At 43.3% G+C, this 26445-nt stretch overlaps 1 protein-coding gene across 2 annotated transcripts in view; it reads left to right on the forward strand.

The window, feature by feature from the left end:
• The window catches only part of LOC128113541 (chondroitin sulfate proteoglycan 4-like), an 83328-nt gene that overhangs the window by 9977 nt on the left and 46906 nt on the right, over nucleotides 1-26445 (forward strand). For both annotated transcript variants that reach the window (XM_052743301.1, XM_052743302.1), the window contains exons 2-5: nucleotides 13253-13416; nucleotides 14119-17679; nucleotides 19300-19770; nucleotides 24658-24834. In XM_052743301.1, the coding sequence (XP_052599261.1) occupies nucleotides 13253-13416; nucleotides 14119-17679; nucleotides 19300-19770; nucleotides 24658-24834 (4373 nt within the window). The remainder of the gene's footprint in view (nucleotides 1-13252; nucleotides 13417-14118; nucleotides 17680-19299; nucleotides 19771-24657; nucleotides 24835-26445) is intronic.

Here is a 26445-nt window from a genome sequence, read left to right on the forward strand (position 1 = left end):
TACAAGCTTTTTGCCAAGCTTCATTTTCTATCCATAATTTTTCAATGTCCTCCTTAGTTAAAGGTACGACAATTTCTGCTGGGTCTATTCCTGCTAATTGACGAAGTCTCAATTTTCCTTTCCAAATCAAGTCAGAGATTTTTTCCACATAAGTTTTTAATTTTTTATTTGGTTTATTTGGTAAAAATATCCATTCCAATATAATATCTTCCCTTTGCATTAATATTCCTGTTGGGGAATGCCTAGAAGGTAAAATAACCAAAATGCAATCCAGCTTTGGATTAATACGATCTACGTGCCCTTCATGTACTTTCTTTTCTACCAAGGCCAATTCTTTCTCAGCTTCAGGTGATAATTCTCTTGGACTATTTAAGTCCTTATCACCTTCTAAAGTTTTAAACAAATTATTCAGTTCATCATTTTTTACCCCAACAATAGTTCTTAGATGAGAAATGTCTCCAAATAATCTTTGAAAGTCATTGAGAGTCTGTAGTCGATCTCTCCTAATTTGCACTTTTTGAGGTCTAATTTTTTGAAGTTCTATTTTATATCCTAAATAATTAATAGAATCTCCTCTTTGTACCTTTTCTAAAGCAATTTGTAATCCCCAGCAAAGCAAAATTTTCTTTACTTTTTCAAACATTCTTTCTAAAGTATCTGCATTTGAATCAGCTAATAAAATGTCATCCATATAATGATAAATTATAGATTTAGGAAATTTTTTACATACCACTTCTAATGGCTGTTTTACAAAATATTGGCACAAAGTTGGGCTATTCAACATTCCCTGTGGGAGAACCCTCCATTGAAATCTTTTAACCGGTTGAGAATTATTATAAGTAGGCACTGTGAAAGCAAATCTTTCTCTGTCTTTTTCTTGTAAGGGTATTGAAAAGAAACAGTCTTTTAAATCAATAACTATGAGAGGCCAGCCTTTTGGTAACAGAGTAGGTAAAGGAATTCCAGATTGTAAAGAGCCCATTGGCTGAATTACTTTGTTAATTGCTCTAAGGTCTGTTACCATTCTCCATTTACCAGATTTTTTTTTATAACAAATACAGGAGAATTCCAAGGGCTGGTTGATTCTTCAATATGATGAGCATTTAACTGTTCTTCCACCAGCTCTTGTAAAGCCTGGAGTTTCTCTGTTGTTAAAGGCCATTGCTGAACCCATACAGGCTTGTCTGTTGACCATTTTAAAGGTAGAGCTGTTAATGTTTTTGGAAGATTATCAGTTGTTGTGCCCTGTTCTTGTATGACATGGATGGCTGGTGAGCACTCATTAGAATAATATCTTTTAATATTTCTCTCAGAAACATGTACTAATTTATGATTTGTTTCTGAGATTGGAGGGATATTAATCTGAGTATTCCACTGTTGTAACAAGTCTCGACCCCACAGGTTCATAGCTATGTTAGCCATATATGGTTTTAATTTTCCTTTCTGTCCTTCTGGACCTATACATTCAAGCCATCTTACACTTTGTTTCACTCTAGATAATGTCCCAATTCCTAAGAGTTGAATGTTTACCTCCTGAAGAGGCCAAGTTGGATGCCAAAATTCTGGTGCAATTATGGTAATGTCAGCACCTGTGTCTACCAGACCAGACAACAAAACACCATTTATTTTTATTGTTAGTTTTGGTCTTTGTTCATTAATAGAAGTTTGCCAAAAAATTTTCTTTATGTTTTTTCCTGTATTTCCTATTTTCTCTGTTTCATCATCTCGACTAACATGATTTATTCCAATAGACATTTGGTTATTTAGTTGCTTTGAGTAGGGGTTTCCTCTACAACTGCAGGAAAGGTTTGAACTGGATTTAATGTGGGGGCCTGCCTGAGGCCCCTCTGGGAGTTTCCCGAAGCTCGAGGCAGAGGGTTACCCTGTCTGTCCCTTGTTGATCTACATTCGTTGGTCCAGTGTTTTCCCTTACCACACCTTCTGCATACTCCAGAAGGAAGGGGCATTCTGTTGCCAGTGTTCCTTGAAGAAACATTATTTCTAGGAATGACCTGTTTACAATCCCTTTTCAAATGTCCTTGCTTTCCACATCCAAAACATCTAACATTGCTCAAACCTTTTGAAATTGCTTTTCCTACCCACATATCATCATGGTCATAAGCCTCTACATTAACTGTATCTCTAATCCAATCTTCCAAAGGTGCAGATCTTGCCTTTAACGGCCTAATTATTCTTTTGCACGCTGCATTTGCATTCTCAAAGGCTAAAGATTCAATTATTATCTGACTAGCCTCTGAATTCGGGACCATTTTTTTGTACTGCTGAAGTCAATCTTTGTAAGAAATCTGTGAAAGATTCTTTGGGGCCCTGTATAACCTTTGTAAATGACTCAGTTTTTTTTCCTGGTTCTTCAACTCTGTCCCATGCATTCAAAGCTGCCGTTTTACATAGAAGTAGGGTTTGGACATCATATGAACATTGTGTTGGTACTGAAGCATATTGGCCTTCGCCAATAAGCTGATCCTGGCAGACTTGTATTCCGCTATCCCTCCATTGTCTTTCTATATTTTTAGCCTCATTACTGAACCACATTTTCCACTGGAGATTTTGTCCGGGTTCAAGAACAGCCTGTGCCAATTCCCGCCAGTCCTTTGGTATAATCCTATTACAAGTTGACTAGGTGTTTAACATTTGCTTTACATATGGGGAGTGCATGCCATAAGATGCTATTGCCTCCTTAAATCTTCGTAAGTCTAACATTTCAACTGGAACCCAAGTATTTTGTTCATTCTCTTCATCAGGTAGCTGCTGTACGGCTACTGGATAAATTAAGGGTGATTGTGTGAAAACTGGCTTTCTTTCTGTAACCTTACGATCCAATTTTGAAACAACTTCACTATTTATTTCTTCTGTCTGAATTTGAATTTCTCTATAATTCATTTTTACCGGTTTAACAAGTTTTTCTAAGACTGTTATCCTGGCACTTAAGTTGACGATCTTTTTAAATAGTAAAATGAGGATAAGAAAAGTAATAAACTGAATAATTCGATCAATATTAATCTTTTCATATAGTTGTTCCATTGTCAGAGTGCCTAAAATTTCAAACAAAGCCCAATTTTCTTCCAATGTACACATAAAGCCCATTTTTTTTTTTTTAATGTAGAAAAAAATTCTCTTTTAAATAGATATGTTAATTGACTTACCAAGTCTGGGTAGAACAGTAGAATCCCAGGGAATTTCACAGCCACCTGGTGTTCGAGGTGTGAATCCAGCGAGAGAGAGAGAGAGAGAGAGAGAGAGAGAGAAAGTGTAGCTGCTTGAGCCGAGTCAAGCCTTGGCTTTACAGACAGGGGCCCTGTTCGGCAGGGCAGGCCTGAGTTGTTTGTAGCAGTTGCAAGTAGCTCCAGCTGCGGGTCAGTCAGGCCTGGGCCCAAGCTAGGCAGCCGGGCCGCCCAGGCTGGAAACCGGACCTGCCGCCAAGCCAAGCCAAGCGGTTTTTAATGAATTTTTGTCACGTTGGGCGCCAAATGTAGATGTATCCAACCTTCTTATTAAATAATAAACACGGAACCAATGCAAAGAAGAAAGCCAAGAGGTCAGAGCTAAGAGCTAAAACCTTACCCTTCCTCCTGCAGTGGTCCTACCTCTCCGAACCAGAGCTACCCCTGTGTTAAAGTCTTTATATAGAGTTCCTGTCCTGCCTTCTCATTGGTTGTAAACCCAACCACATGACCGCCTCCTCACGGCCTGTCTGTATAGGCCTCCAGGTTTTCCATGATTGGTATTAAGATTAAAAGCATGTGTATCCAATAATGGCTGTATCCCTGAACACACAGAGACTTACCCAGCTCTGCCTACCAAGTGCTGGAATTACAAGCGTACGCTACCACTGCCCTGCTTTCCTATGGCTTGCTAATAGCTCTGACCCCCGGGCAACTTTATTTATTAACATACAAATAATATTTTAATACAAATAAAATATCACCAGTCCCTTGTGTTGTCAGTTTTCCTCTTGGTTTTCTCCCTCCGTTCCTCCTGCTCCATCCCCTAGGTCTTGCCCGGAAACCCCTCCATTCCACGTCCTTTAGCCAGACTGAGTGAGTCAGCTATGGTCTAACTAATAGAAATTGTGATTGCTTGGTTAGCTGTTGTGGTTTGAATGTGGACTGTCCCACCTCTCCCCATAGGCTCATGAGGTCAAGCACTTGGTCCCCAGGTGGTGGTGCTGTTTGGGAAAGCCCTGGAAACTTTAGGAGGTAGAGTCTTTGCTGGAGGAAGTGTGTCACTTGGGGGCAGGCCTTGAGGCTTACTGGCCTGGCCTCACCTGCCACTCTCCGCATTCTGAGTGTGGATGCAGTGTGACCAGCTAGCTTCCTGCTCCTGCCACCCTGGTGTCCCTGCTGGTGGCCATGTCTTCCTTGCCAGGATGGAATGTATCTACCTGGAACTGTAAGAGAAAATAGCCCCCTTCTCCTTTAAGTGGCTTTCCTCCGGGTATTTCAGTCACAGCAACAGAAGAGTCAGGCAGCAACAGTCTCTTGTGTTTACCTTTGAATCTTCAGCCACAAAGCAAATCCCTGGGCTCCTTTGTGGACCTGGAAGAGGCACATTTTGCTTTGATTGCTCCCTCTCGTGTTCCCCAGCTCACCCAAACCAGCTGCCGTCCTATCAACTCCAGCACTTCAGGGGACTCTTCTTTCTAGGAACCTTTCTACAAGAGTAAAAGGCAGCCAGCTGTTAAGTCTTTACCTTCTGCTCTTGACAATACTGGGCACACGCTGAGCACTCAGTAAATGGTAAGTCAAACAACCAAAATCCAACCAAAGACTAGGAAGCATTTGGAAGAACGAGTTAGAGTCAACTGTAAGGCAAATATGACGACTGAAAATTGTCTCATGGGAGAAACCGCAGGCCGATATAAATATTTGCCCTCTGGGAGCACTGTGTTTTAGCTACCTTCTTACCGAACACCATTGGCATTGCGCATCTTACCCCTTATTTCAGCACACAGGACAAGGACAGCGTCTCCAGTTGGCTGTTCAACCTGATTAGATACTGGAATCCTCATCCTGGCCTTCACCAGAGGCCAGATCTCCTTTCCCTCCAGGAACTGATTTCACTTGCTTTCCTGTTTGTTCTTATTGTTATTCTGAGATGTGTGTTAGAGGCTGAGAAGATGGGGTCAACCTGGAGGTAACTGAGGACATCAAGTGGCTTCAGACTGTCGGACCAGAAGTTTCAAACCCACTTCCTTGTTTTTCTCTGGAGGTGATGGAATTTTCTGGCCGCCAGCTGAGACTGGAATAGACTAGTGCCAGAGAGGTGAAACATGGGAAAAGATACGGATATTGTTTATGAATGTTATTTAGTCGTCTTAGCAGTAGATCTCATGATTTAGAAAACATTTCCTGGCTTTGAACACTTAACAATACAGCCTGCAGGCCTGTCAGAAATTGGAATGTGGGGGGCATTCAGGAGAATAAACTCAGCGGCTGGGAGATTTGGGGCTGCTTGCTGCACCTTAATGATTTTAGCTCTATGTTTCTATATCAATGAGATGTTTGAGGCATTTCCTTCTTTATTTTCTTCTAGTAAGTTGAGACTTTTCAGGTCTGACGTTTAGGACTTGGATAATTCTGAGTTGATATTTTGCACAAGGGTGAGAGACGAGGGTTAAGTTCCAACCTTCAGCTTTCCCAGTGCTGTCTCCAGTGTGTGTTTTTGATGCCTTTATTGAGAATCAGTTTGTTTCTGGGATGGCTGCTATGTCCCATTGGCCTTCGTGTCTGTTTGTAGACCTGGGCCGTGATGCTTGGTTACAATAGTTCTGTAATATGCCTTGAAATCAGGTATTGTGATGCCTCAGACCTTTTTTTTTTTTTTTTTTTTTTTTTTTCACTACTTGGAGTCTTTGATGTTTTGTTTAATATAAAATTTAGGATTTTTTTCTAACTCTGTGAAGAATATATTTGATGTTTTGATAGAGATTGCCTTGAGTCTGCAAATCACTTAAGATAGTACACAGACATTTTAATAATATGAATTATTCCAATTCTTGCACATGAGATGCCTTTCTTTTTTCTGTGTGTCTTCGGTTTCTGTATAATTTTCCTTTCACTTCCTTGGCTAAATTTATTTTTAAGTATTTTATTTTATTGCTTTTGTTTATCTTAAAAAACTTTTGCTTCACTGATCTTTTATCTGTTTTTAGACTCTGTCTTATTTATTTCTTCTCTGACCTTAGTTATTTCTTTCCTTTGACTAATTTGGGGTTTGATTTACTCCTAGGTTATTGAGATGTATCGTTAGGTTGCATGTTTAAAATCTTTCATTTATTTTGAAACACTCCTCGGCCTTTGCTGTGTCCCATAAGTTTTGATAGATTATTTCTATTTATATATTTTTAATTTCTCTTTGATGTCTTTAATGACCCCATAGTATGTTCGGTAGCATCCTGTTAAGTCTCAATGAATTCTGATGTTTGTTGTTGTTAATTTCTGGATGTATGTCCCTTGTGATTGGAAAAGGTACTGATATGATTTTAACTTGGGCTTGTTGAGATTTATTTTGAACCTAATGTATGATCTGTTTAAGGAAGTTCTATGTGCTGAAGAAAAGAAGACATATGCTGTAGTTGTGGATGAAATGTTCTGAAAGTGCCTGCTTGTAGTTGGTTTGAACACATTAATTAATCAGCTCCCACTCACCAATAATGTGTCAGTGCTACATTAGGAAAGACATCAGAACATTTTCCTTCGGTGTCATTTAACTAAGGGTGAGCCCAGATTTGAATTCTCTCCTTCACTCTCTCCATGTCATCTACCCTGTCTGTCTGCAGTCCGAATCTGAAAGCATGTGTTACTGAAACCTGCCTTGTAAATCCACCCCTGAACCACCCCCACTGCAAGTCTGTCTGTCTGTCTGTCTGTCCTTGTGTGCCATCATGTGTGTGTGTGTGTGTGTGTGTGTGTGTGTGTGTGTGTGTGTGTCTGTCTGTCTGTCTGTCTGTCTGTCTAACTCTGTGTCTGAGTGTCCCTAACAAAGGGCTTTACTCTGTTTTTTGAATGTACAGAAAGTATCACATAGGGAAGGAATAAGAGATAATTTATAGAAATCTTTAACAGAGACCTATCAGGGATTAAGTCATTGACTCCAATTGACCCCAACTGACCCAGATAACTTAACCATTATTTATCAAGTAACATCCATATGTTGCATTCAATGTTTATGATGGATGTCCATTTTACAAGACTGCTTTCAGCCTCTTTTTGCTATTTCCAACAAAGATTATCAGAGCACACCTGCATTACTCTGGGTAAAGGTATTGTAGAGTACATAATTTACATTTACAGCTGTACATTACCTTTGGTTTTAAAAGCGGATTACAAGGAAATACAAGGCAAGAAAGGTTGGTTGTTTCATTGTTCTCTCTTAAAGGCAGGTTAAACAAACAGACTGGTTCCAGTCTTAAGTGACCTACAGGTGCACTAGTAGCTCTGTGAGGTTCAACCAAAGTTCCAGTCTCTTAGAATATAAGACATAGTTTATCATATTGCATTGCCACACCCACTAAAGCCATTTGACCTAGAGTATAATGTAATTATTTTGTTGATTTTCTATTTGGATGATCTGTCCATTGATGGAAATGTGTTATTGGGTTCTCCCACTGGTTTTGTATTAGATGCTATCTTTTCCTTTACCTCAATTAATGATTATTTTATGGAATCATGTGCATCTACACTAGTGTATACATACTTACAACTGCTTATAGTCTTGGATTTTTTGAAATGATATTTATTTATTCATGGGGGGGGTGTGGTATAAGGTGCCATGGTGTGCATGTGGAGGTCGTAGGACAGCACTTGAAATTGATTCTCTTTTTCCAGTGTTTGGTCATCTTAGAAGTCTGCTCTTTGACAGCTAGACATGACAGTACATAATCTGAGCACTTAGGAGGCTGAGGCAGGGTTTTGAATTTAAGGCCAGCCTGGGATACATAGTGGGATTCCACTAAAAATAAATTTTCTGTTAGTCTAGTGAACATTCCCTTAAGTATGACTTGGAGCTTCTTTCTTTCAGGGTTTAGAATTCTCTTTGTTTTATGACATTGACAGTTTGACTATAATAAGTTGGTGTGAGCATCTTTTCAGAACACATCTATTTGGGTCATTTGACTCTCCTATATCTAGATGTTCAAATCTCCCCCGAGACGATGAGGTTTCCAGGCATTATGTCATTTAATAGACTTTACATGCCTTCCTGTTTTTCTTTTACTCTAGGCACTCCTGAGATGCGACATTTGTACATTGAACAATGTCCCAAAGTTCTTGAAGGCGTTCTTCATCATTCCTTCTCTTCCTGTCCCTTCTCCTCCTACTTAGTCTTCCTCCTCATCTGATAGAGATCTTTCTGAGGACTTGTCTTGAGTTCAGATCTTCTTTCTCTATTTGGTCTAGTTTGTTGTTGAGACTTCTGTCTGTAGTTCTTAAATGACTTGTTGATCTCTGCGTCTCCAAGATTCCTGACTTATTCCTTTCCAAGGTCTCCATTTCTTTGCAGAATCTTTTTTTATGTCTTAGATTTTCTAATGTGTTTGTCTCTTACTAGTATATATTCATTTTTAGAAAATGCTGGGTTGAATTTGAAAGTTTCACACACATATATTGTGTATTTTCCTCATATTCTTTCCTCCCCAGTTTCCTCTATCCCACAGTACCCTCCTCTTCCCAAACAGTGTCGCTTCTACTTTCTTGTCATAGATCTATGTCTACATTCTCAACTTCTCACACAGGATCAAACATATAGTATTTGTTTTTCTGAGTCTGGCTTATGTCACTTAACATGAAGATCTTCAGTCCATCATTTTCCTACAAACAGCACAGTTTTGTTCTTTATCACTGAATAAAACTCTACTGTATGCATGTACCACATTCTCTTCTGCTGAATTTCTCACTAATATGATCTGTTGTTTTTCTGGTCTTGCTTTACTTACCTGTATTTTCTTGATTTTTATTCAGTTTCCTTATCATTTTTAACAAATTCCTTACCAGGCATTTCATTACTGTTGTTTTCTTTAGAATCTAGTGCTAGGGAATTATGTATTTTCTTGGATCCACCATGTTGCCATATTCTTTTTCTCTCTAAATTAATTTTTGTTCCTACATTGGTATGTGGTATTGACTTTAGTTCTAGGGCATGACAGTGTAGTCTCTCTTGCTTCTCTGCCTGTAATAAATGTTACAAGTACAACACATGGTATGGCAGAGTAAAAGAGACCCAACATCAAGCCAGGCATGGGGGCTCATGCCTTTAGTCCTGGCCCATAGAGGCAGAGGCAGGTGATCTCTGAGTTTGAGGCCAGCCTGGTCTACAGAACTAATTCCAGGACAGCCAGGCCTACACAGGGAAAGCCTGTATTGAGAAATCAAGAGAGAGTTCGTGAGGGACCAAGAGAGGAAGGGAGAGAGAGAGAGAGAGAGAGAGAGAGAGAGAGAGAGAGAGAACACGAGACCTGCTGGTCACGTGCGTGTGGGAATTTTTTGTGGCTCCAGCAGGTGTGGTATACACAGGATGGGTATGGATGTATACTGTGCAACCACTCCAACAATTGGAGTCATCATACTGCTAGGTGGGAAGGTAGCATGGAGCAGGGCGATGATAGCAGAGCAGTGGTTCTCAACCTTCCTAATGCTGCAACCCCTCATGTTGTGGTGACTCCAACCATAAAATTATTTTGTTGCCGCTCCATAACTGTAATTTTGCTACTGTTATGAAGCGTAATGTAAATATTTTTGGAGATAGAGGTTTGCCAAAGGAATCGCTATCCACAGGTTGAGCAATACTTATGGATTATGGGGGTGGGGCTGCATAAATGCTTTGGGCATTGTCTTCTGGCCCCAGAGGGAGAATAGAAAACATCAAATTCAGCACAGGGTTCATCCACTGGTGGAGACTGGGTGCTCAAGCACCTTCAGTTGTGGTACTGGCCTGAGTCCACATATGGCTGCACACTCCTTGTTTCCAGTGGGTAAGCACTGTGGACTCAGTTCTGGAAGGTGAACTCTCCGCCATTCTACCCCCTCCGGAGATGTGAGATGTCCGTCCCTACAGTGCTGGGTGTGGAGAAGTCTTAGATGCTAGGGTTACAGCGGCTGCGCTGGGTCACGTGGTCTGTGAGTCTACAGTCCTTCCCTCCAGTGGAATGACTATGGGCCTGGAGATAAAAGGGAACAGGGGCTCATATTCCCTCCAGCACTAGCAGACAGCAGCTCCCTCTTCATCTGGGACCAAGACATGAGAGCCTAAGCTAGGAGAGTTCAGGAGGAAAGGGTGAGAAGTCCTTTTTAAAAGCAAAGCTGCCAGGTAGGTTCCAGTTGGCGGCCCCAGACAGTGTGTAAACCTGTGATAGCTAAGAAACTTCCCAGGAGCCAAGGTTGCTAGCGGTGGCCATCATGGCGTTCGCAAGGACACTTCTGTTCAAGTGCAATTCCCCCCTCCCTGGCTGGAAAGCCTAGTGGCACGCGTTGGGGTGCTTTATAATTCTCTCTGCGCTGTCGTCCCAGGTCTTACAGAGTCTTTCAAGGGTTGACTGTTGGGGAGAGACCTTGCTGAGGTCCAGGGTTTGAGGTCACATGCCTTAAAGAGTGGCTGTTCAGCTCTTGCTTTGGCTCTTCTTGGTGGAAGAGGAGGTGAGTGCCGGGCACATCTGTGTGCCCATCTTGTTGGCTGAGACTGTCTTCTTGACTTTGGAAGTGGGTCAACTTTTCTCTGAAAAAGGTGATTGTAAACTCTAGGTGAGACTGTCTTTGAGTATGGGGACCCGGGAGGGACAGGGCTCTGAGGGTGAGGGACTTCGAGTTTCCAGAAACCTGTCCTCTCCTTCTCTGCTCTTTTGGGACCCTTCTAACAGATATAGAGAGTGCTTATGGTATCTAGAGAGCTCTGCAGAGACCGTATTCACCTTTGTATAAACCCAATGTTTTGGTAATAAAAAACAAAAACCCAAACAAATAAAAACAGGAAAACACCTAGACTGTTGCTTTTTGCCCTAACTCTAACCAACCATTGCCTTTACCTAAATTCCTAGGCAAGATCCAATACTTAACTATAGAATGAAGGCTCTATTAAACCAGTGTGATTAGTTTAAATAAGTGCCTACTTGTTCTGCATCTATTTCAGGTAGACTCCTTAGCCAGAGAGCCTGAGATAGGAGGAACCCGAGTGATTTCTCCCACGGGAGAATGTCAAGAAGTGAGGGCAGGGCTCACAAGGCAAAGATGTGCTGCCAGCTGCTACAGTCCCAGCTTGACCCGACAGCGGGCTCTAGATCATGAGTGTTAGCCCTGAGTTCTGTTCTAGTCAGTCATTGGCTAGCCTTCCAGGTTAGCTGCTGCAGTTTCCTAGAGTTTTTGTACAAGGATGGGTATGAAATTCAATGGATGGATGGGTCTGTGTAGCCTCTCAAAAGGGGAACCAACAGAATTTGTTATATCCCCCATGTGCTAGGAACTGGGCCAGGTACCAGAGAGACAAAGATATAAAAGGTAGTCTCCACCTTAGGAAACTCATGGAATAGTACAGGGGATAAATGCAAAAATTGCAGTTTCAGTGGGTCACAGTTAAAGATTGGGTAAGAGAAGCTCAGAGTGCCTTAGAACCAAAGAGGAGAGGAAGGGAGGGATCCCAGGTTAGGTTACCCCCAAAGCAGACTCTGGCTGGAGATAAACATGCATGAACTTGATTACAAAGTGTTTTTGGATCGACCTCTGCATAAAGGAAAGGAAAGAGAAGGAAGCTGATTGGGAGGAAAGGGTTTTAGGCTGTGATGACATCTCAGTGGCAGTTTCCACTAGACTCGAAGGTTCTGAAGGTGCTGGGGACTGTTTTCCAATACCATTCATATCAACCTTTATCCAAGTGTCTGTCTCAGAGTCTACCATGGGCTATTCCACACATCACTTGGATTAACTCTGTCATGTAAAGCCAGGGAACGATATCGGAGTGGTCCATTTCCTTTACCTACTGATTCACTGTAGATGCTTACTCCAACTAACACCCCTTCTTGCTTCAGTGGCCACCTGATGTCACAACTTACGCCAGCATGCCCCGGTGACCACCGTCATTTATTTATTGCCAAGAGGTGTACAAGGTAATCACATGGACACCCTCTTTGCATCTGCATTATCTATCCCATATCTAGCCACCCATGACCAGGAAGGTTGAGTCATGGCTTGCCCTTTGCTTATGGATCTGGCTGTTGGCGGCAACGAGGTCTGTCTTCAGAGGTCCCGTGGTATCTTGTGGTGAGAGGTTTCTGCAGACTCCAAGGTGCTGGCCTTGATAAGAGAATCACCCACATCTGCTGACGCAGAGGGCTCTCGTGGGTCTGGGAGTCAAGATGCTTGATGGAATCGATGCAGGGTTCCAGTTTCGCACAGCGGTGTTCCACTTTTATCTAACCAGAGCCTTTGCCTTGTCAGAGCGAGCTTGTTGAGACTGTCTGAACTTGGCTACTCTGGTGATTGGTTCGTGGTGTGAGTCTCAGCTTCCTCTGTCCTCCTGCTGTGGGAAATGAGGACAAAGGTCGCAATTAACACTGACCTTTCTGGGCTTGTCCCTCTGTAAAACTTCAAGCTTGCCAGTCAGTACCCAGTTCCGTTGTCCTCATAGTTAGTTATATTGGCCCTCTGCTTTTTCTGGCTTAGAGTCTTACAGCGGGACTAGTGTATGTTCTGTTATTGCTGTTCCATCCCAGTTCATAACCAACAGAACTTTAACATCATTGCCAGGGGTTCCTGGGCCCCACCTGTGAGCAGTGACACTCATCCCAATTGTCATTTCAGTTGAGGGTGGTTCAGCACCCAGTCCCTTCCAAAGTCGACCTTTTCAGGCTACTTCTAGTACCAGGTAGGTTCCATGGGAAGGTAAATCGGAGATGGAACTTAACGCGCAGGAGTGTTGTTAGGGGGAGCTTGGAATCCAGCCCTGCCGAAGGCAAGGGAGCAGACTTGTGGAGATAAAAAATTAGAGTTGCTCTTCAGCACTAGTGAAAACCGTGGCTGCCCCTTTGATGTGTTCTAATGAAGAGGGACCCCACGGAACTGTCCTGAGTTAGGGAAGAGAATGCTGTGTTTTGAGACATTTGTGATAGGTCTGTGAGCCACCCTAGAAAGCAGGCGTGGTCTTTGGCGAGGCAGCTTTCTTGAGCAGGGTCAGGCTATGAAGAGGAAGAGAATGTGAAGCATCATCATTGTATAGCAAGTTTACTGACCTGTGTTTTTCTTCCCCAAAGCATCCTTTTATGGCGAAAGCTACGTGGGGCTCAGTATCACAGAAGTTTCCTCCAGGCTGTCTCTTCAATTGAGATTTCAAACCAGCAAGCCACAAGGCTTACTTTTTCTTGCAGCTGGGAAAATTGACTATTGCCTAATAGAACTTCTGTCAGGAATATTACAGGTATTATTATTATTTTAAATCTTTAAACTATATAAGCATTCAGTTACTAGAGAACACAAAGCAACAGAAAAAGAGAAGAAACCATTTCTCACTAGAATAAAGTGGTATACCATTTATTTAGGGTGGATTGTCTCCAGTTTTTCCAGCATGTCTTAAATATTCTGACCTTATTATTTTTCACTTCAACATGTAATCCATAACTATAGGAGGTTTTCATGGCTAAATTCATTCTTTCTCTCTTTCCTTCCTCCACTCCCTCCCCTCCTCCCCTCCCTCTCTTTCTCTATCCTTTCTCATGCATTAACAAAATGCCTGAGGCTGAGAAATTTATAAAGGACACAGACAATAGGTTCATTTCTGGGTGTGTGTGAGAGGATGATGGTAGAGCCTGCTTGGCTTCTGGTGAAGGCATCATGGTGGAGGGGAAGAAGCAAGAGGAAAGCCTGCTTTCTACCACCCCACTCCCTCTTACGTCACCAATTCACTTCTTTAAGAGAACTCACTCCCCCCAAAAGCATAGCCTTGACTCCTATTAACAACCTCTTTGAGGTCTCAGCACCTCTCAGCACTGCTGGGTTCAGGATTCAGGCCTCACCATGAGTTTTAGTGGAGTCAATCCATAGCAACTCCATCCCCCGAGTAAAACACTACGAGATGAACATCTTGATGAGGTTCACTGATTATGGCTCTTGTCTCTTTTAGGTGAAAATAAATTTGGGTGTGGGTGAACAGATCCTCCTTTCTGAACAAAGACTTCGTGTGGACAATTTGGTTTGGCATTCTGTGGAACTGGACTATGGCAAGGATAATGTTTTCTTGGTTATTGACAAGCATTATGAGACAACTGGCCAGCTTCGTCGGGGGATGCACAACTTCACATTTCACCATGGAATCTATGTAGGAGGTCATGGGGGCCTCAGTGTCCCTTACCTGGACAGCAAGACCCCCAACTTCAGAGGATGCATAGAGGGCGTGGTGTTTAACCAGAGGGAGATCCTCACATCGCTTCGGTCTTACCCTGGTTTTAAGAAGGTTTATGAGGTGTCCCTGGGATGTAGCGAGGAGTTTTTTGCTGGGAAGAATGAAGCTATTAGCTTTTTCAGCTCTAGGTCCTATGTCGCCTTTCCAGAATGGAGGGTACAGGGGGAAGGGATACTGAGATTTGCTGTGCAAACTGAAACCCAACAAGCCATGCTTTTATTTCAGTCAGGTAGAGGAAGAGATTTTGTTGCTTTGGAAATACACGAGGGTCGACTGAAGGCTCATGTTGGAAGGGGAGAAACAGAAACTCAGCTTTCATCCTTCACCTTGGTCAGTGACAACAAGTGGCATGTTGTTCAGCTCCGAGTCACGAGGAGGCATCTGGACCTCACGGTAGATGAACACGGGGTGAGAGCCATGCTGCCTCCACAAAGCCAAGCATTTGTATCTGAAGGCCCCCTGTTTGTGGGAGGTCTGGATCACCGGATGTGGGAAACAGGGCGGGGGCTAGGCCTTGTGTCTGTGCCTGGGAAATCTGCTCGAGGCATCTCTCTGAAAGGATGCCTGAGAGCCTTGGAAGCAAACTTGGAAAAGAGGGCATTAAGGGATGCACTTGTTTCCAAAGACATTTCTGCTGGGTGCACAAGTGAGAGCGTCCATGGTACAAATCCTTCGGTGACTGCAGAAGGCCTGTTTCAGCCGGAGCCATCCCCCTCCACTGTGGTTCCCAGTACCGGTTCTCCTCTGGAAAATCAAAGTGGCAGTTTTCTGGTTTTGAATAAGTTGGAAGTCCAAGAAGGTGGACGGGCCTTACTGAGACAAAAGCATATCAACGTGAATGTGGACTTTATGGATCTGGGTATCAACGATTCTCAGATACTGTTTCAAATACAGGAAATGCCAGCTCACGGTTTCCTTCAAATAGATGTTTGGTCTGCACAAGAAAAGGAGAGGACTTTTACTCTGTTAGACTTGAGGCATGGGAAAGTGTGGTATGTCCACGATGGTTCGGAGGAGCCTACAGATGCTTTTACATTTTGGGTTTTTTCTAGTAGCAAGAAGGCAATGCCATCCCAGCTGCAGGATCCCATTCCACATGTTTTTAACATTATTGTCATTCCAGTGAATGACCCCCCATACCTTAAGCTCCCAGAAGGACACTTGCTTCTCTTCGAGAACTCAAAGAAACAACTGACCCCCAATGTGGTACAGGTGTCAGATCCCGACACAGAGTCTCAGCATCTCAGACTTTCAGTTCTTAGCAACTTCAATGCAGACGCTGGGTTTTTAGAACATGCCCATGACCCTGGGAGACCCATCAATGGTTTTACACATGTGGATTTACAAGAAGGCAACATTTTCTACGTGCACAGGGGTCACCGGAACTCTCGGATTGTTCTGAGAGCAACTGATGGTGAGCTGGTTAGCAATACCGTGGTGTTGCGTGTCACGGCTGTTCCTTGGGACTTTGAAGTGGCAGATAGGAATGGCGTGGTGGTGCCACAGGGTGGTACAGTTCTGATCACCAAGAGTGACTTGTCAGTGAAGGTAAATGGTGAACAACATGAGTTGGACACTCGCTATGATATCACCCGTCCACCTCAGTTTGGCCAAATTCAGCATCGGGGATCCAATGGGGAATGGAAAAGGGTCAGTAGCTTTTTTCAACGCTCCGTTGACCAGGGTCGGATTCGATACTATAGTTCATTCAAAGAACAGCAGCAAGAAAATGTTACAGATCACTTTAAATTTAAAGTTAGCATCGAAGGAAGAGCAAGCAAAGAGCTCCTGTTTCCGGTGACTGTTCAGTGGCTGAAACTGACACTTCTGAAGAATATTCCTCTAGAGATTAGCGGTGCAAGCAAGAAAATATTGGATTCTGATCATCTGCAGGCTGCAACAGAGGGTGTGGAAGTAGCTGAGAGGGAACTCTATTTCAAGTTACTGATCCCACCTAAGAAAGGAAACTTGCTACTCAGTAATGAAGTTCTTAAAACAAGTTCAGTTTTCAGTCAAAAAAATATTACAGACTCTAAGGTAAGCTATGAACCTCAGGGGAGGCCCAGGGAACACTCACAGGATACTTTTAGTTTTTCAATTGTTGTTGAACACATTGAATCAAAAGACTATACTTTCAGGATAAACCTTAAGGCAGAAAAGACACATGTTATTTTAATCAACACCGGATTATTTGTAAAAGAAGGGGAATGGACATTAATTTCAAAATCAGAATTGTTTGTTCAAACATCGGACAATCATGTCTTCCAATATGAAGTCACCAAGCGTCCTCAGCATGGGGAACTGAAACTGCTCAGCTCTTCCACTTCTCGGGGAAGTGACAATAGCATCACTGGATTCACAGAGGGAGACATAGAGGGTGGAAGGCTGATATATGTTCACGATGACTCTGAGACCCAGCACGATGAATTCATCGTTTTGGTCTCTGCCACAGAGCTGGGCCAACAGGGAGGAGTCAGAAGTCTTGACTCCGAGCACATGCCTGCAGAGATCAAAGTCAGCATTTCTGTTGAGCTGAAGAATGATGAGAAGCCAGTGCGAGTGGTGGACAAGGTCTTTCATGTTGTGCGGGATAGCCAGCGCTTACTGACGCTAGCAGACCTCTGCTTCCATGACCCGGACTTAGATTTTGATGATGGGCAGTTGCTCTACACTCGGCGTGGCATACCAAATGGAGATTTGGTGAAAGCCAGTGACCCGACTCAGAAGCTTTACCAGTTCCGACAAGAGGACCTCCAGGAAGGGCGTGTGCTCTTCAGGCACCACGGTCCAGACTCTGCCCGATTCCTGCTGTTTGTGACAGATGGTGTCCATTACACGTCATCCCTCCTGGAGGTCAGTGTGTCAGAGGCCTATGTCCACATAGTCAACAACACAGGGTTGCTCGTGCACAGAGGGCGGGACAGCTGCCTCACCACAGCCAACCTGAGCGTCACCACAAACCAAGATGTCCGAACAGACCACGAATATGAATTCCGTATCCTGCAACCCCCCAGACATGGCAGGATTCTGGTCAACAATTCTGTGTTCCACTCATTTTCCCAGCATGACCTGAAGCAGGGACACGTGATTTACAGGCACAATGGCGATGGGAACTTTGATGTGTTGAACTTGACAGTGAAAGTTAAAGACGCCTACTTAGACGTGAGCATTTGTGTTCAAGTGTCCTTGGAGAGTCACCAACGTGACACTCAGATTCTGCACACGAAGACCCTTATAGTTGAAGAAGGAAAACAAGTAAAACTGAGCAGAGGAGGGCTCCAGGTAGGTGTCATCTAAAGCACTGGGCATTCTTATTGGCTTAGACTAGTAGGGGCTAATAATCTATGTGTTTGCTTCTGAGAATACCTTCTCTGTCCCTCTGTCTCTTTCTCTGTGTGTTCCATGGCACTGAGAGTAGCTCTAAGGTATGTGAGTGCACACACTTATGTACATATGTATATGCCACTGAGATGAAAAGTTAGGAGGTTTGGAATTTGATTCTACCCATTTTCCTACACTTGGAAATAAAATCTGCCCAATGTTAAGGCTGTGTTTATATACACATTCATGTGTGTGCCCATGCTTAGTGTAGTATGAAGTAGGACTAAGGGAGGGAAGTATATATTGTGATAAATTAAATGCTTTTTATTTTTATTTGTTGCTAACAGCAGCTCTAGCAACATTACATTCGATATGGGTTAATTTTTGATGGGAGGAAGTAGTAATTTAACAGACATAAAAAGGATTCCCCAAACAGCTTAAGGCATCATTGCACAGTCTCTTTATTTCTGGATGTGGCCTTGTTTAGTTTCCTGAAAACGATGGGTAAAACTGATCTAGACCAGTGGAGCAGTACCAGTGTGAGAACAGAGCCGCGACTTTCCCTCAGACTCCTACCTTGAAATTTCTAGTAGGCAGTCCTGGGATCAGCGTGACTGGGCTGTTGTTTTTAGGGGAGTCTCCTATAGAGTATAGGATGGGCAAGCTGTATTTTTAACAGTTGGCCAGATACACAGGCAGTTCTGACCCTGTGTTCAGGACTACAGGCAGCTTTCCAAGTGTGACCAGCAATATCAGAGATGAGTTTGAGCTAGAATCAGTTTGGTAAATACTGAGTCTTGACTAAGGGAATAGAAAGCACCAGCTTTTCACATTTTTTTTTCAAGCTTAGGGAGTTAATACGTTTCACCACGAGGGGGCATGGTCCCTCTTGTGAGTGTAAATCAGTTGCAGATACAGTCTCTAAATGGCCTTTGCTGAATCAATGAAATGACAATGCATAGGAACTGCTGAGCTAGTGAAAGCAGAACACTAAACAGGGAAAAAGCGCTTTCCTCGACAGTTGTGAAATTTTAGTGACGCAACTATTCTTCCTCAAACCATCTTTGATTCCTTCTCTTTATAATTCCTCTACCATGGTGCTAGGGATGCGAGGCAAGCCTCCAGCCCTCCCCTAATAACACTGAATTCTTTTGCCTTAATTTTTAGAATATTCAGAGTTTTTACTGCTGTATGGGAATACTTCATAGTTACTCAAGGGCTGTTGACTTTGTGTATGTGTGTGTGTGTGTGTGTGTGTGTGTGTGTGAGAGAGAGAGAGAGAGAGAGAGAGAGAGAGAGAGAAAGAAAGAGAGAGAGACAGAGACAGAGACAGAGAGACAGAGAGACAGAGAGAGACAGATGGACGGATGGATGGATGGGCGGACGGACAGACAGTCTAGGGCTGATATTCCAAATACTGGCATGGGCCCTAGGTCAGACCTGGCTCTGAGCTGTGTAACAACCCTGATTGTAACTTAGGCTACTTGTCAATATTAAGTGAAATCATTTGGTTCATCAACAGCTTTGACTCTTACAGTTCTTTGTGTGTTTTTCTTCTGGTGTTGTGTTTGTGAACGCAAGGCTGGGAATGAGGACGATATACCTCTGGAGGCAGTGTTCATAGTCAGAACTCCACCAGTGCATGGATACCTCGAAAAATCTCCAGCAGAGGACGGCAGCGTGGGTACAGATGGGAAGTTTCCTCTGAGCTTCACCCAGCAGGATATTGACGATGGCGATGTCCTTTATGTACAGACAGCTCCCGGCCAACGAAAGGATCAGTTCACCCTCGATGTGACAAAGGGCTCCCACTTTGTAAGGAGAGTGGAAGTGCATTTGGATATCATCCCTGAGTGGATACCTCTGGAGGTACAGAATTTCACAGTTCGAGAAGGGGGCTCCAAAGCACTTCTACAAGACCACCTCAGAATTCCAAGCAAGTATTTTGAGAGTCTTGACTGTGAATTTATTCTCCTGGAACCACCAAACCACGGTTATATTGAAAGTTCCAGTTTTCCAAGAGTAAAGCTAATGAAATTTTCCAGGAAACAGGTAATAAATCTCAGCTAATATATTTGAGTGTGTTGTGCCAGAGGCGGGTTGGAACTGGCTCTTTGTCATTTAGACTCACAGGCTTTAGGGTGATGGGACCTTGGAGTCCAGCTTCCCACAAGATGCTAGAAGCCGGTCTCTAGTGTCCCACGGTGTTAACATTGCCTAAACATTTTCAGTGATGCTGATGCTGTATTTACTACTTTCTGAGATGGGCCTCTGTAGTTTAAAAACATTTCAACATTTCTTTTCACTGACGTGAATTTGGAAACTTCTCTTAGATCCTGGCTCTGCCGAAACTGCAACGTGAGAGGCATTATTCCCCTCGTAAACTCTCTAACTATGTGACAGAAAGATTATCAGATGCCCTTGGATATTTTCTTTTTCATTTTTGCTTTCTCCTAGTCTCCTGACTTTTGACTGTACACCGTGAATTGACTGTGCCATCCTTACTAATGTCTACCTCTGCAAGAGCACTCTGTCCCTCTCCTTGATACCAGCAACACTCAGCTATTTCATCTTTGGTGAACGTTTTTCATTCACCTACCCCTTCATCCAGTCACCAGGTGTTTTACAAAGACTGTGCTGTCTGCTAAACATGGGGCCACAGGGGTCCAGAGTGACTCACTCAGTCCTGGCAATCAACTCATCTGGCATCCAGATATAAAAGCAGATAAAATAACCAAAGTCAACTCAAGGTTGCTATCTCATTTCTTTGCTTTGGTATTATTGTTAGACTTTGCTTTCTTACGGGAATAAATTAATGATTTCTACCATTTTTTTTTTCATTTTGAAAATTAGCCTGCAGATCCCCCTTATAAAGCTCTAGCAACACAGACTCTTTCGGTTGGAAACCACAAACAACTTCCCACCATATTTGCCTGCCTTCGCCTCTCCAGCTAAAAACATATGTGTGTTGCTTCATTTTGCCTTTAAGAGTTCCAAGTTGGCGGCTGGAGAGTTGACTCAACAGTTAAAAGCATTGATTGCTCTTGCAGAGGGCCCAGATTCAGTTCCCAGCACTCACATGGTGGCTCACAACCATCTGTAAATCTAGTTATAAGGGATCTGACATGGCTACCAGGCATGCAAGTGGTGCCCAGACATACATACAGGCAAAACACCCAAACATAAAAGTAAATAAAAATTTGAAAATACAAATTACGGGATTCTTAATGGATTCAAATCCACTTCCTAAAGGCTTGCTCTGTTTTAGTTATGATGTGTTACCATGGTAACCAAAACATACTCCTTGCTTCAGGAAATGCAATGGAGGAGCCAGATGCTTCATCTTTAATTGGGATGCTCTCTTCTTGTCTCTCATGTTGTATTTTCACAGTAGTGTTGTAGGAGTACAGAACTGGCCTGTACCATTCTAACTGGAGAGCAGAGAGAAGATCGTAAGTCACTCTTTGCAAAGGGACAATGTTCAATCTAGACTTTGAGGAGCTAGATAAAGAGCACAGAAGTAACAGATTAGGAACCAGAGAAGGGCCGTGCAGGGTAAAAGAGCAGCATAGCCCCAAGTGTGGAGGCCTGAGAGACGAGACGCCATCTGGGTAGCTGAGGAGTACTCCACAGGCCGAGGAGGGGCAGAGGTTGCTTGGGGCTACATTTGGAGGGTCCCTTCCTCTGTCCGTAGGAGGTGTAGTCTACATCAACTGTCAAGGAGGCTAGACTTACCCAAGTATCATTAGGAAGCCATGAAGAAACAGGATGCAGAGGGTAGGAGTGCAGTTTCTCCCTCTGACCCAGAGAAGATGACTATTCATTCATATCTCTCTCTCGTGGCTTCCATCTCAAAGGCCAGAAAACCCACCTATAGCAACCATCTGCTCTGGTGTAAGTTGAATCAAGTACCCTTAATCTCATATACTCTGGGTCCTGTCTGAGTCAAGTCAGTGACTGCCATGGTCATAAGAGGAATGTTTGTTGAAATCTGTGTATAGAGACGTACTTGTTACCTGGAGCATCTGTGTTATCACTCAGCCTGTTCTCAGACATATGATAAGGTCATGTGTCCCTGTTGGGCAGGTGATTCCTTACACTGTCTCTTTATATGTAACCCCTGTATTCTCTAGGTTTTGAGAATATCTTAAAGTACTTAAAATACTTAAAGTAACACTAATTCTATGTGTCTGTGGCCTTCAGTGTCTTGGTGGAGAGACCCTGGCTTCATTTGTTCAATAAGAAGTTTGTGAATGTCTTGTGTCAGGGCTTCTAGAGTTAGGTGTAGTCTGATGAGTTTTTCCCACCTGCCTATTCCCAAATAACCAGTCAGAGGCTTAATATTAATTATTAACTGTTTGGCCTATGGCTCAGACTTCTTGCTAGCTAGCTCTATCATCTTAAATTAATCCATTTCTATTTTTTTGTAATTTATTTACTTTTTTATTTTATGTGCATTGGTGTTTTGCCTGCAGGTCAGATCTTTGAGTTACAGACAGTTGTTAGCTGCCATGTGGGTGCTGGGATTTGAACCCGGGTCCTTTAGGGAGAGCAATCAGTGCCCTTAACCACTGAGCCATCTTTCTAGCCCCAAACCCATTTCTACTAATCTATATTTTGCCATGTGGCCGTGGCATTACCAGTCTGCTGGCATCTTGTTCCTTGGGCAGCTGGATGCGTCTCCCTGACTCTGTCTTTTGTCTCCCTGTGTCTTTGTTTAGATTTCCTACCTGGCTCTAACCTGTCTTGCCATAGGCCAGAGCAGCTTTGTTATTAACCAATGGTAGCCACACATATTCACAGCGTACAGAAAGCCCATCCCACAGCACTTAGGTGATGAGGACACAGTGGTGAATTAATCAGGCAGTAACCCTGTCCTTTTGAGTTCCCTGGGTGAGGGAACAAGGGAGGCAGAGAGGCAAGAAACATGTGAAATACACAGCAGGTTTAATGTATGTACTGTAAGAAAAATATAAACCAGAAAAGGGAGCTAGGAAGGGCTGGGCCCTTAATCTGATCAGCAGATATTTTTTCTGGCTTTCAAAAGATAGGAATAGACAGCTTTCAGCCAAATATTATTAAATGGTATGCAATTTGGGGACAAATTCCCCATTAAAGGGTGTGTCATTTGGGGGAAGTGATGTATTTCTCCAGGAAAAGTGTCCCGGAAGTGAGCACGATCAATGTCCCTAATGTGCTTTCACTTCTGAATTCTCTCAGCTTCTGATCAGTCCTTCTCATTGTTTGTGCTGGAGTAGCTTAACACTGTGTTGTCTTGGAACCTGAGGTTAGGCCTGTTGTCTAGAATCTCTACCCACGGAACTCCAGAAATTCTCATTGCACCTGTGTATGGGTGGCCATGATTTTCCCTTGAGGGAACTGAACTTTTCACCCCTTGTCAGAAACACCCCTGTAAGATCAAAAGACTTTGCTCAAAGGAAGTGCGCCACAGGAGTGGGCAAAGTTGAACTGCTAAAATTTTTGGCTAAATTTTGTCAAAACAAACACAGCCCCAGAGACTTGTTCGGAATTCCAACAACTCCTTTGGGGCGTTGGAAGTTCTTGCCATTGTGTTTCGGTCACAGACTCACTGAAGCTAAATTCGGTCTGGCTTGAACATGCATGCTCTTGATCTCTGATGCTGACCTGTAATCGTCAGTGTTTCCAGTGGTCAAGTCTGAAAGAGGGGAAAGGAATTCCATCAGACTTTTGGTTTCTACATATCAAAGAGGAATAACGAAACCATCCAGTGACCATTGCAGAACCGAAATCAAAAAGATGGAATCTAACAGGGATAAAAGTAAATAATACAATTGCTATATCACTGTGAAAGAGATCTTCTGTGGTAGAATACTCTGATCGTAATGTACTCTGCGATAGTCTGTCTACAGGAGATGTATGTTAACTTAAGAGGTACATGATTTATTAGGAAAGTGAGGGCTCATGATCAGGAGGTGCAGGTTGTCCTAGTTACATATCTGTTGCTATGACAAAGTACCCCAACAAAAAGTGATTTAGAGAGAAAGGAGTTTGTTTCTGCTCACAACTGCAGGTCATAGTCCATCACAACAGAGGAGTCACAGTGACAGGAACTTGCATCACATCCGTAATCAAGAGCAGAGGGAAATAAACACATGCATGCTGCTTGCTCACTTCACATGTTTAGCTCTATTTCTGGACTCTTAAATAGTTCAGGACCCCCTGCCTAGGGAATGGCACTACCCACTGTAGGCTGACTCTTCCTACATCAGTGAACTTAATTGAGACAAGCCCCCAGGGCCATACCCACAGGCCAACACAATGGAGACAATCCTCATTGAGATGCTCTTTCCAGGTGAATCTAGATTGTCTCAAGTTGACGATTAAAACTCACCATCACACATAACCTCAAACATGGAAAACAATTAAGGAAACACTGCCTTCTTAGCTCAGAAAATATGTTTAGGGGAACTTAATAGTTTCCCTGATCTATGTGTTCCCAAGGAAGAGAAATGAAATCCTACGGGAGCCTAAATCTAATCGTTTGAATTGTCAAATAAAAGAATCAAAACCTTCACAATGTGGTCACTTTAAAGAAGCAAGTAGAACTTGAACTTTATTGTGCGGTCCTGATGGTAGGAAGGCGGGGTTATGCACACCAGCCCACGTTACTGTTAGAAGTGGCATTTAAACTCAGGTCTTCTGCTGCCAATCCAGTACTCTCATTACCACACCACATTGCATTTCTCTGCCTTTCCTTAAACCTATCCTTAGGGTGGAGTGGTAATGTCACTTATTTTCAGGATGCAGTGTGATGCCATCCATCCACTCTGATGCTCACTCGGACTTCGTGGGATGGAGACATGCTTCTGTGCTTTAGGGAGATTCTTAAGCCTGGGCCTCTTTTGCAGCAGTTTGGTCATGGCTTGGGATTGAGTGCTTTTCTGGGTTTGGTTTCAGGTGGAGCAGGGCTTGATTTACTACGTTCATAACGGCAGTGAGGAGTCTCTGGACAGCCTTACCGTCTTGGCCAACAGCTCAGAGCTTGGGAAGCAGAGTCTGCCTCGGACTCTTTTTGTGACTGTTGAGTCTGTAAATGACCAGATTCCAGTAATAACAGCCAATAAAATTCTCCAGGTAAGTGCCGTGCGCTTTTGATTTAACGTAAGAACGTTAGGGCCGCCAAAATGGTTCGGATTTATATCATTGCTATTGTAAAATAGCAAGGCATGTATATGACCATGCTTGTATGTTAACATGTCTCCGCTGTTTCAAAGAATTATTAGCTATTACTTGCAATAACTTGTTGGATACTGTTGGAGATAATAATTTCTGTGGGTTTTTTTTACATTTATTTATTTGCTCTCTCTCTCTCTGTATGTGTATAGTGTGTGTGTGTGTGTGTGTGTGTGTGTGTGTGTGTGTGTGTGTGTGTGTTTACACACATACACATAGTATGGCACATTTGTGGAGGTCAGAGAACAACTTGTGAGGGCTGGTTCTCTCCTTCTACCATATGGGTTTCAGGGATCTAGCTCACGTCGTCAGGCTTGGTGGCAAGTGCCTTTACCTGCTGAGCCATCTTGCTGGCCGCGATTTCTGCGTTTCTTGATCAGGTTCCACCCACGGTGTCCTTGATGAGACAGGGTCTTTTTGTAGTGGGTTAGGGAGGTGTCTGCACATGGACAGTTCCCCCTAGATGGGTAGCATGATGATTAGGAGAGTAAGTTTTGCAGTAGGAGGATCTGGGTAAGAGTCATGACTCCAGTGTTGGCTGTGTGGAGGTGGGAAAGTTAATATTGTCCTGGTGAGCAGCACTTAATATCAGGAAATTGCAGATTGTGCTCTGTGGCTGTGATCAGGCTTGATGTCTGCTTATGTACAATGCACATGTAAGAATGGTTCTTGAAGTAGATGGCAGCTATAAGAGACCTCCAAGTCGTCAATGTGCAGACAACAAAAGACTGGAGTGTTCATCCCCAAATCAGACATTCATGTCATGTCCTGTCTTAGTTAGGGCTTCTATTGCTGTGGAGAGACACCAACTCTTATAAAGGAAAACACTTAATTGGGGCTGGCTTACGGGTTCAGAGCTTCAGTCCATTATCTTCACGGAGGGAAGCATGGCAGCATGCAGGCAGACATAGTGCTGGATAAGGAGCTAAGAGTTCTACATCTAGGTTGAGAGACAGCAGGAAGAGAGAATAAGACACTGGGACTGGCTTGAGCTTCTGAAACCCCATAGCCTACCCTCAGTGACATACCTCCTCCAACAAGGCCACCTCTACTTCAACAAGGCCACACCTGTAAATAATGCCACTCCCTGTGAGCCTATGGGGATCATTTTCATTCAAACCACATATACCCCTTCCCTCAAGGCCTAGGAATCTTTTTGGAAGAGGGGGACAGAAAGATTGGTAACATGAAGGAAACAGTGTTTTCCAGACATGACAGATACACAAATGGACTCAGTGATTGTGACTGCTTTTGCAGAAGACTTTTGAAAGCTCTGGCCAAACAAAATCCCAACATACATGGGGGAAGATAGACTTGTAATCCCATGGTTAGCTGAAGAACTGTTGACATTTGATAGCTACTGGGAGAAGGAGAGTCAGTTTTCTTTAATGATGTGCCCCCTCATGGACGGACCAAACACTAGGGCAGGCCCCAATCCCTAGACTACCTGGGCAATACAAACTGTCCTCAATGGAGAAAGGAAAAGGAGGAGGAGGAGAGGAGGGGGGAGGA

This window comes from Peromyscus californicus, unplaced genomic scaffold (genome assembly GCF_007827085.1).
Source record: "Peromyscus californicus insignis strain IS unplaced genomic scaffold, ASM782708v3 Scaffold_18__1_contigs__length_77618521, whole genome shotgun sequence".
Classification (NCBI taxonomy): domain Eukaryota; kingdom Metazoa; phylum Chordata; class Mammalia; order Rodentia; family Cricetidae; genus Peromyscus; species Peromyscus californicus.